General features: G+C 45.2%; 1 protein-coding gene across 2 annotated transcripts; it reads left to right on the forward strand.

Moving 5' to 3' along the window:
- Positions 1-1,159: 1,159 nt before the first annotated feature.
- slc39a13 (solute carrier family 39 member 13) lies at positions 1,160-10,960 on the forward strand. Of its 2 annotated transcripts, XM_084682734.1 has the most exons (11): positions 1,160-1,623; positions 1,768-1,845; positions 2,247-2,618; positions 3,864-3,971; positions 4,479-4,588; positions 6,970-7,095; positions 7,369-7,458; positions 8,527-8,577; positions 8,904-9,036; positions 9,500-9,599; positions 9,712-10,960. In XM_084682734.1, the coding sequence occupies exons 3-11, from the start codon at positions 2,291-2,293 to the stop codon at positions 9,785-9,787; spliced, it is 1,122 nt and encodes a 373-aa protein (XP_084538860.1). In that variant the 5' UTR covers positions 1,160-1,623; positions 1,768-1,845; positions 2,247-2,290; the 3' UTR covers positions 9,788-10,960. The 2 variants fall into 2 exon arrangements, with proteins under 2 accessions (XP_084538860.1, XP_084538858.1); XM_084682732.1 differs by lacking the exon at positions 1,768-1,845 and having other exon boundaries at positions 1,161-1,623.
- The last annotated feature ends 843 nt before the right edge of the window (positions 10,961-11,803 follow it).

The raw sequence follows: 11,803 nt of genomic DNA on the forward strand, positions 1-11,803 counted from the left end.
CATATATATATATATAAAAATATATATATATGTGTATGTGTGTTATGTTTATCACATCGCACAAAAACAACCACAGATATCAAGTTGTGAAGGAAGTCAGTTATTTAGCGTCACCAAAATAATTTGTTGTGGTAGTTTACAACAGAGGTGTATTTCAGCAGGACAGTCTCTGCCTTCACACGCACACCAAAACACATGCACACACACACACACACACACACACACACTCACACACACCCACACGCACACACACACACACACACACACGTTTTCTTCTTTGAAAAGCTTTCGTCCCACCAACTCAAGTTCCTCTTTCTATATGTGTTGCTCAAGTCAAGACAAGAATGACTCATGTCACTGTGTAGACGTGTGTCTATGTTTACTCCACAAGTTTATATGTCCCTCGCGTCTATTGCACCATTTCAATTATAAGTTAATAGGATAGGATATAGTTGGCAGGTAATAGATCTTGTTTATATTAATTGAGTTGTCAGAGGTGGGCGACAGCTGAGGTGGTTGAGAGTCAAGGAATGACTGACCAAGAGAAAGTCTTCCGTGATTGCTGCACTCATGGGAGAACTTCAACCAACAGATTTTACAGTTGGACTAACAGTAGCCTGACTTATAGACAGGTCATCACCCAGGACCAAGCTTTTTAGTAGCATCTGTGTTAAACATGCAGTGATAATTGTGTCCACATTGAGGACTTTGTAAAACAATAGCCAGCAACCCACAGTTTAGAGTGTTTCTCAACTGGTCAATAAGTCACGACCTTGTGGGGGGAGGTCTGTTTGGCTGGTAGGTGGCATACACGACGTCCTCCGTGTCTACTCGGTGTCTCACAGTGAAACTTGAGCACCGTTTAACATAAAACAGCACCGTCGGAAGTTCGGTAATTTCAACAATGCTCCACACCAGCTGGCGACCCACTTTTGGTTCGCGACCCACCAGTTGAGAAACACTGGTTAAAGGACCTTAACCTACTCATTGTTTAACCTACATGGTCACATTCCACTATCACATACACCACCTGGTGGTCAACACTCACTCAACTTGAGTAACTTCAGAGGCAGGGCCAAATAGAGGCACAGTAGCTGAGCCTGGAGCAGACTGGTCTCTGGTCTCAGCTTTCCAAACCCAGTCTTGGTTCCTTCGTCCTCTATTCCCTTGAACCGATGGGAATGAGCAAACTATTTTATTTTAACAAATTATGCTTTGATTTCGGGGGGCTCTGAGGACAACATCACTGTTTTGGTGTGTGAAATTGTGATAAACTGTTATGTTGAACAAAAAGTTCGACTGTATTGGTAAACTCCTTTTTTGGGCTAAACGTTATGGCGGGCTTTAATAAATCGTTTCCATTCAGGATTCCTTCCTTGGGACATGATGTCATAAACAAACGGAGAAAAATAGATATACTTCCGGATTATGAGACGTGGCTGCTCGGTAAAATCCGTGGCAGCTAGAACTGTTAAGCCACCGTAGCTTGTAAAAAAAAGTGAACGTACTCAAAGCAGATCCCTGCAGCTGCCGCATCAGCTGCGTGTATCTACAGCTCTAGCCTGCCTCACTAGCTGGATGGCAGGGACAGACTGGTGCGAAATCAGCCAAGTTTGCAGCAAGGTAGTTACAATCAAAGTACACTATTGTCTTCGTTTTTTGTCGCATTACTTAATTTTTGAGTTTGTTAAGGAAAAGTTTGTTGATCCTGCATGCGTTTAACTGTTCTTTAGCGTTATTTAGCAGATCGCTAACTTTTGTTTACAGGTCAGCAGTCCTGGCTGGGTGAACTGTCTGATTCGCCACGACCACATCTTTCTAGGCGTAACGCCCAGACGAGCATAGGTTAGCTAGGCTAACTTTAGCCCCTTGTCTTTGCAGTGGTCTGTGAATCTGGAAATTCATAATCTAGTTATGCTACTGTACAGCTAGGTAACTAATGATTAGGTATCCGTTTTTGCATTGCATAGTTTGTGCATAGCTGTTGGCTCGCTAGCTATCCAACTATTTGGCCACCATGGATCTGATACAAAATCACCTCACCCATGAATATCCCATATACGCTCACCTTAATTAAAACGTATTCAATACATTGTAAAACTCAAACTCACGAAAGAGATATCAACTCATGAGCTTTCAGCCGCACATGCCATCCAAGCTGAAGCTTTCATCTTAGGGCAAAAGTATAGACTCTTTAACTCGGGGCTGTAATTATTATTATCATAAGTGTATTTTCATCTCTACAGCATCTTCCTCGCTGTTTGCAAGTGGTCTTTGGGCCGTGGGACGGATGAATGCAGAAGGTAGAGGGCCCGGTTGGGCATTAGCTGCACTGCTCACAGGGGCCACCCTGCTGGTGGTAGTGGCCTCCAGAAGAACGTCCAGCAGCCAGAAGATGTCCCAGACCACCATGGCTCAGGCCACCGCCACTGCGGCCGGATCTGGTCCTTGGCTGGCAGAAGACCTGCTCGGCTTCCATGCCCTAGCAGAGCTGTTCTCCAGTGAGAGGGCCGACGTGTGGTTCTGCTCCCTGGTGGGGTCTGTGGCCGTGGGCCTCAGTGGGATCTTCCCCCTGCTCGTCATCCCCCTTGAGGCCGGAGCTGCCCTCAAGACAGAAGGTGAGGAAAGGTTCAAAGTTTGACATTCAAACTTTAGCTTGGGGACACAAGCAAACACTGAGCATTATATGCAAATTATGCTATAGCCTAACCAACTTGCTTTTGAGCTCCTTTGCCATTTGTTAAGGTGCCATATCTGATTTCTGCTTTATTTTTGCATTAAGCAAGCCAAAATAAATCTCACTGTTTTTTAAAGGGCAGGTATTTAGAAGGGCAAGATATAGGCCTGAGTGTGCTGAGATGTCACCACTGATTTCTTTGTTGACATGTCGACAAAAACAGTCTGCAGTGCAACTTTTATATTTACTTAATTTACACATTGTATGCTTGTGCTGTGTAGTCTACATCCAGTTTACCTAATGTATTTTAATCTCTCCTATTTTGGGGTTAGTAGAAATGCATTTGAGAGCATACTGGGCCATAACAGATAAACAGTTAACATGGAACACTTCTGTTTTAATCTACACTTTCAAATCATTTTTAATTTAACTTTAAGGATTTTATTTTAGAACTTAAAGATTCTTGTTGGAAACTCCATAGTGGCTGACACCCCATCCTGGTGAACAGCATACCAGTGTGTGTTTTCCAGAGCAGGCGTGACCAGAGCTGGGGGTTTGCAGCCATTAGTGGTGTGTAGACCTTCTACTGGTGGAGTTTCAGTGGCAGAATTCTGTAATAATAAGGACTTTGAAAAGGTCACTTGTATAGATCAGGGTGTGTCCTCACTCCCATATTTCAATATTGCAGACTGAAAGAGGAGACGGGTCATTGGCAGCCAAATCGGGTTTTAGCAGGAAGATACATTACAAATAACAAGGTTACAGAGTAGATCAGTCACTGTTCAACAACAATAAATAAGTAAAAGAAGAAAATAAAATGTTTAGCGTTTAAAGCTGTCAGTTTCTACTGTGTTCTACTGCCTCCTGTGTTCTACTGCCTCCTGTGTTCTACTGCCTCCTGTGTTCTATTGCCTCCTGTGTTCTATTGCCTCCTGTGTTCTACTGCCTCCGGAGTTCTACTGCCTCCGGAGTTCTACTGCCTCCGGAGTTCTACTGCCTCCGGAGTTCTACTTCCTCCGGAGTTCTACTGCCTCCTGAGTTCTACTGCCTCCTGAGTTCTACTGCCTCCTGAGTTCTACTGCCTCCTGAGTTCTACTGCCTCCTGAGTTCTACTGCCTCCTGAGTTCTACTGCCTCCTGAGTTCTACTGCCTCCTGAGTTCTACTGCCTCTGTTTTGTGTCTCCAGCTGGCTGTCGGAAGCTAAAACAGCTCCTGAGCTTTGCCATCGGTGGACTCCTTGGAGACGTATTCCTCCACCTGCTTCCTGAGGCCTGGGCCCACTCCTGCAGCTCAGGTGGGACAGCCATCCTCTGTATCTCTCCTCAGTCTCTCTCTTTTAGTCTCTCTCTTTTTGTCTCTTTCTCCCTCCTTGTCTCTTACACTCCTTAATTTTTCTCTTTATCTCTCTTTGTATCTCTCTCTCTCTTTATTATCCCTTGGTGCAGTTATTCCCCCAGGGTGACATTTTGTCTCAGTGTTGTTTACCACAATGCCAACTCTGCTGACAGGGTCAGAAGCAGGGGGTTGATGTGCCAGAGATAGAGTTCCAATTAGGTCTATGGTATTGTTCTCTTTGTACGAGGCCCCCCTCTCTGTGGCAGAGGCTTTCACACTGCCTTGTCCTTGCCGTGCCTCCTTCTCAGTACATGTGGATCCTCCGCCGATTTAGCGTCTGAACTCGGGAGGCGGGACTAGGAATGCAATAAGGATTCCCCTTTCACACACACACACCCCTACCAACACCCCCCCCCCCCCCCCCCCCTCATGTTCTCTTCTCAAGTCTCTCCTCTTCCTTGTCCAGGAGGGAGGCGCCATCACTACCAAAGCCAGGGCCTGTGGGTGATCCTGGGGCTTCTCTCTTTCCTGCTCCTGGAGAAGATGTTCCCAGACCAGGGCAGCCAGGAGGAACAGGTAAAAGAACTTGGATTTATCGTAGAAAAAAAGGCAAAGCTGACTAAGGGCTAACTAAAGCCGACACATACATAATTTAAATACTCTGCCCCTCTTCATCTCTAATCTTCTGATCTTTAGTCTCTGGAATTTTCAATAAATGACTCGACATAGCATCCGACCCATGAAATCCACGTGCTGGTGTGTAAAACAAGTGTGAAATGTGACTGTTGTTGATGGTTGTGGACAGAGGAACACTGCAGGCACAACAGGCAGGATATAAAACTACATGTGTCCTCAGTCCTCCCCTTCTGGCCGTAGTGCAGTTTGCCTGCAGTTCTCTCTCTCGCACTCGCTCTCTCTCAAGCTCTCTCTCAAGCTCTTTTTCCCCTTTTTTGTGATGTGCAGTTCTAGGCCCAGTTTGGTGAATGTGTTTTGTGGGTTTGTGTCTGTGTCAGATTTCAGTAGTGACTCGGCTCGCCCACGAGGTGGGGCTACAGCAGGAGCAGCGGTCTACTGTACACTGTAGCTCTGGGGCAGTAGACTTAGTAATGCATGTGGTAGCTCTGCAATATCCCTATAGTCTCACTCCAGCAGTAGCAGTAGACTCTCCCTGTATGGTGCTGAAGTGCAACCTACAGTAGCCGTTAGCCTGTTAGTCTGGGAGATTACATCTTCTTTGAGGCTGGTCTTTTTTGTACTATGTGACCTGATTCAGACAGAGCCAACACACAGTGGAGGGTCTTGAATGGTGGTGTTATGACTGAAGAGGCCCTCAGGCTGTTTCTGTTGTACACTTTCATTCACAGCCCAGTGACGTCGCATGCAATGGTATTGATCGGCATACTGACCCTATCCGAATATCTTCCGGTCCGTCTCCCAGCTGTTGCTGTGTCCGTCAGAATAGAACGTCTACAAACGGGCCTGAAATACTCCAATGTAGCATTTGAACAAATGACCAACCATGTCATTGGCTCCATCACAAGATCAGTCTAAAGATGGGTCAATGTCTTGTGTGGGTGGATTGCTCATATGGAAATCTCCTGGACTTTTGGGGATTTTTATTTTCAGATGGTGAGTCAGACTAATGTCACACACACACACAGCCCTGTGGAGGGAATTGTGGCACTGCTGTCTCCCTCAGTCTTTCCTGCTGTGTAGCCTAGCGCCAGAGAGGGGTTTGATGGAGGGTATTAGGGCTGAGTATCAGGAGAGGCTGCTTCATGTTTCAGAAGCTCTCCACTCTGTAGTTGTGTGGAGGGGCTTGTTGCGTTGGGTAAATGTCTCCTATGACAGTGTGCCGTTCCCTCAGTGGTAGGCAGTGGAGGCCCTGAAAGACTAGGTTGTTCAAGCCGTGGTGTGTTTGGCACACACCCCTGCACCTGTCTGCAAATTTCTGTTTGTGCCCACCTTTGGGTGTGTGTGTGTGTGTGTGTTTGTGCACCTGATGGAGGTGATGAAGTGTCCTCTGCTCCCAGTATCCTCTCCTCCTCCTCCTGCTGGGGAAGACTGGGGTCCACATCTAGGCTGATTCACATGAGCTATTTTTAGGACAGGGGAGGAAGCAGCTGGTGCAGCCTCTTCAGGCAGACCACAGGACTGTGTACACACACACACACACACACACACGCACATACGCACACACACACACACACACACACACACACACAGTGAAGAGCCAGAGGAATGTGTGTACAGACACAGGGGTGGATAGATGGCTTCAGCATTCAGAAAGTCGCTGCTTATATCCATGTTTAAATGTCGGTGCCTCACTTGAACTTGTAAATCTGATTAACAAATTCACCTGGCCATGTGTTCCCACTCAACTGCCTGTCTATCTATAGGAGATTGGTATTTAAATTCCTGACAAACATCAGATTTTATGACTTCCTTAGTCAGCTGTCACCAGAAATAGAGGCCAGATTTCCAGACTAAAGCAGCATGCTTTCCTCTTTTCTTCATTTGACTATTAGGCTTTTGCAGTGAGGGAAAGGGAAGTTGTCTCTTCTCGTAAAAACAAAATAGCCCTTTAGGGAATATTTAGTTTTTGTAGTCAAAATATGCAAATGTTCTCTGACCCATGCTAAGTGGTTAGAGAAACCACTTAGCATGGGAGAAAGAGTTGGGCATAGGACCTTTGTGATGACAGTGAGTCTCAACAACGAACATCAGAAGTAAGCTAAGAATGGTATTAAATACACAAAAACACATTTGTTTGTCTCCATTCAGATTTTTTCTTAAAGTGGGATGGCTTTTCTGCAAAAACATCTAGATCTATAAAGATATACATTTTTATAACATACTTAGTGGTACATAAAGGGTGATTTTCAAACCTTCAAAAGCTCCCCTAGCATGTTGGACAGGCGTTGTGGTCAGTAGTAACCCGTTGTCCCCTGGACCAGTCCTCCCACAGCGTGGAGACCAGCGGAGAAGCCGGGCAGTCACTCAAGAACGGCCACTGCTCCGACACGTGGCCCTCTTCCTCCAGGCCCAAGACCAGCCAGCAGGACAGACCTGACAACATCAAGGTCAGCAGCCATGAGTGCCTGTTCTTCAGGCCAGCAAGCTTACAGTTCACAACCTTGTTAGCGAAACGTTTTAACGTGGTTAAACCTTTTGTTTAAGCTGATAATGGTCCTGTTTACTGTAGACAGCCTGGCATGGATCCTGTTAACATGTCATCTTGATGGCATTGTAGTTACACTAATGTAGACAGCACACTGAAAAGCTTGTTTGTGTCTGTGCTGACTGTGCTGTGGGTTTTTGTGTTTGCACACGTGTGTATGTGTGGGTTTTTACAGACAAGTGGATACTTAAACCTCCTGGCCAACTGTATAGACAACTTCACCCACGGTCTGGCTGTGGCAGGAAGCTTTCTGGTCAGCAGGAAGGTGAGTTAGCCCTCCCTCAGAAGCTCCTCCCTGGGGGTGGGGGCGGGTGGGGGGGGGGGGGGGGTGAGGCAGCCCGACGATTAACGATCACTTTATTTTTGTATGAGGTCAAGTTTGCACAACGCGTGAGGGGGGTCACAATGACTGAAGGGTCACAATGACCCAAAGATAACACATGGATTAAACCTTATGTAGACAAAAGCAGTGGATGTGATACTAAATGCTTATGGTAACTGTATTTCCACACAATAAAGATAAAGGTATTAAAAAGAAAGCTCAATAGCAATAATTTGTTGTTGTTGTTAATTAACAGTTCTAATTAAATGCGCTACCTTATTTGCATTTGCTGGATTTAGAACGGACTAGAAATATTGGTAGCTGGTGCTGTTTAGGATTTGGCTAGGAGTGTGCCCATCCTGTGACTATTATGTTTGGCAGAAGTTCCAATCCCTTGGCAGACTAGCTACCTTAGCACCTCCTTTAGCCACCAAACGAACACGATTCTCTGCTTGGCTCACCATGCCATGCACACTGGCTCTGCTCTCACACTCAACCCTGCCTTCAGATGTGCAGTTAATGGTCTTATTATCATGGTGCTTTTACAATTGGGCATCAGGAGATAGGGGTATAGCTTGTGGGAGGTGGAGAGTTAGCATAGCAGTGGTCGTGTAGCTGCAGCATGACCACAGCACTGTGGTGCTGGGAGAGAGGATATCCAGCTGGAGAGGCATAAGGCTAGCAGCACGAGACAAGTAGCAGCATGCCAGAGAGGAAGTCTGATATATCGAAGAAACACACACGCACACACAGAGGCCTCCCATTCTCTTCTATTGACAAGTATAATTCTATCTAGCTGCAATAGTCCCCCCATCTGCAAAGATGTCTAAAGACATGGTTTCTTGCCACTCCACTGCAGGAAATGAAAGATGCACTCAATCCTTCCAGCTAGGATTGGAACAAACAATGTTGCACTGTGTGTAGTTACTGTACGTGTGCTTGTAAGTCACACACCTGCTAGCTCTGCCTTCTGGACGTACCACTTCTGTAACCTGGTCTGTCTTCCACCAGGTTGGCTTCCTCACCACCTTTGCCATCCTGCTCCACGAGATTCCCCACGAGGTACCTTCACTGACTCAGCACTCGGCATTAGACTCGTTTGCAGAAATCTTTCATTGCAACATGATACATCCTTTATATAACATGTTGATGTGACACATGTTGACACCGATACGCGTTACTGGCAGAAATGCTAGTGACTAATTCTGGTTGATTGAAACCAGCTGGCATTGATTTATGTCATAAATATATTTGCTAGTTTTACCAATTTATTACAGGCATGCGTTTAGTGTCAGTCCAGGCGTGAAGCAAGGCTAGCGTCAGTGGTTCGAGTCCCACCTGGTCCATCGGAAGTGTCGTGTTGCTCTAACCTGTCGTCCTGTCTGTAGGTGGGGGACTTTGCCATCCTGCTGCGTGCGGGCTTCGACCGCTGGAGCGCTGCCCGCATGCAGCTTTCCACCGCCCTGGGAGGGGTGCTGGGGGCCTGTTTCGCCCTCTGTGCCCAGTCCCCCAGGGGCACAGGTACCACAGCTCATCTGCACAGTCAAACAGCATTGTTCTGGGTGGAACCCAGAATGTAACCCTAAATCTAGTACTCTAGATCCTATAAGGGTAGAAATGGTGTGATATCCCACCCAAGGAAAACATTGGATAGTGACAATAGTGTATTATTTAAGTCAGATTCTGATAGAGCCCTTATGTATAATACAGCAATACTGTTCATCACAAGAGGGCAAACAAAACATTACATGTTTGCTTCAATAAATAATAACATTTTAATACGTGATTTAATTCAGAGTCTGTCTTCAACAGAAATGACCTTACTCCCCCATATACAAATATATGACGTATATGAACCATAATAAATGCGTTAGGAGAAGTATATCACAGCAGCATCAGATTGTGAGTTTGGACCTACGCATTCTGGTCAACGTTTAAAGGTTTAATGGTTCTGGTATAATGGGGGTTTTCTCCTACTGTGTAGAGAACACCACATCGTGGATCCTGCCCTTCACCTCGGGGGGCTTCCTGTACATTGCCCTGGTGAACGTTGTGCCCGACCTGCTTCAGGAGAACAACTTACGGTAAGCAGCCAGCCAGCCCATGTCACAACACTGCTGACATCACTGCTCATATCACTCTACTGCTTTTTGACCCACAGGGCCGTTTAAAATCTGTGTGTCTCTGTTTTCCTAGACAATCTGTTGTGCAAATCCTGCTCCTGTGCTGTGGCATCGCTGTCATGGCCTTGATGTCCGCCATCGTGGACTGACCCTGGGGGAGGAGCCTCGTGCCCCGCCCACTGCCAGGCCCGCTCCCCAGAGAGAGACAGAGAGGGTTCTGCGGATGATGATGTCACTGATGTGTTTATCATAGAACTAGGATGACTGTATCCAGGAACTGAGTTGATGTCTACAAGCTAACACTCCAGACTAGCTGCTGTTCTCTCCCTCTCCTCCTCCTAACCCAGAACCCAACCCCTGAGAACCCCTGCCTCGCCCCCATGGAGGTAAACCAGACCACAAAGATATTCCACCTGTATCACCATCTCTACCACTAGCATTATCAGCGTTGTCAGAGGAACAAAGGAGATCAATCAGAAATGCACTTTGAGCAATGCCTTTGATCAGGAGTTCCTGCTTCAGTCTGGACCTCAGATATGAACGGACAGACGGACGAAAGGCTGACAGTACCATGTCAGTCATCCACTCCCTTTTATGTGGACACTTAAAACATGATTCAGAGTGGAACAGCAAGGAAGAGGGATGGGGAGAGTCTTCACATGGGATGATACATTTATTGTAAGCTTATGGCAATCTTGCAGTCAGACAATCATTGATGTTTTGCTTTGCACAAACATGCAGTATACACATGATCACATAAAGGTATTTAGTCAAACACAAACAATGTCAAATGAGCAGCCTGTGTGTTGGGTATTTTGTGTTCATTCTTGCTTTGTACTATGGACCGTTTCACTGTCTCCAGTGAGCCTCTGTCTGCTTATGTTGCTATTCTATTTATTGAACCATATCAGAAAATGTTACATGTCTGTTACTCAGACTGGCTCTTTAATCGATGCCAAAAACATTGATTTGTTTGAGGAATTGTTACACGATTATTTGTGGGCAAACACTTTTTGTATACTACCTTACACATTCCTCTTATGTCTATTGCCCATGTTGTGACTCTCATAAAGGTTACAGTGTGATCGGCTTGGTTTGTAAATTATTAATTGATGCCAAACACATAGATTTTGTTTGAGGGATTATTTGTTACACGAGTGTTTGTAGTCAAACACTTTTTGAACACTACCTTACACATCCCTCTTATGTCTATTTCCCATGTCGTGACTCTCATAAATGTTACATTGTGATCGGCTTGGTTTGTAAATTATAAAAGGATGTGATTTTGAAAATAATTTAATAAAACATTTCTTAAAAGCAAAGTTGGTCTTTAGTGTTTTTTTTCTAAACGTTTTAAATGTAAGGTGTCATTTATTAATCACATCTAAAAAGAATCTGCTATCCATACCATGCTGTAGGAGTACTATGGTAATTTAGTTCATTTTACCATTGTACATCCTCAATTATTTGTCAGTAGTGTCATTGTGAATTTCCTGCTCCTTCAGTTCCCTGCTTTCATTGCTTGACTCTAAGCACATTTGCAGGAACAGTGTGAGCCCTAAATGTCATGTGAGAGAAAGGATCTGGGGTGGCGTAGGGGTGCTCATCGATTGTGTGTTCACACTCGCCTAGTTTATACACAGTCTGTTTGGCACATGCAGTTGCCATAACGACTCCCCTGTGGGTTCTGTTCCTTCGTGGTCTGCCTGCTGTTTGAGGACTTTATCCGCCCAAATCAGCTGACCTATGACCTTTACTGTGTACACGTCCCTATTGGACCTCATCAAGCTCACTGAAATGTGACAGTAGGATAGCATTACAACTTCATGTTTGATTCATTGTGTTGGATTTGTCTGTGCTGTTTCTGTTCATGTTTTAGTTGAGGTGTTTGCGTATGTGCTGAATAAGATGTTCAAGGCTACAGAGTTCTCTACTGAAGGATGTCTGAGGAATGCTTCAAGCATTTTTTTTTTTTAACATTGCACATTGAATATATTTTGGGCTAGATATGAAGTGGTTGGAGTTGTGCTATTCTTTAGTTTGTTTATTTACTGGATTCTGTTTGTTATTTTTGGATACTGTTTAATTGTCATTGCCAACCTATCTATGTCCTTGTCTTTGTGTATGTGCTTGTTGAATAAATATGTATTTAATGTTTGTCTAAG

This window comes from Hypomesus nipponensis, chromosome 19, assembly GCF_054491055.1.
Source record: "Hypomesus nipponensis isolate SF chromosome 19, ASM5449105v1, whole genome shotgun sequence".
Lineage (NCBI taxonomy): Eukaryota > Metazoa > Chordata > Actinopteri > Osmeriformes > Osmeridae > Hypomesus > Hypomesus nipponensis.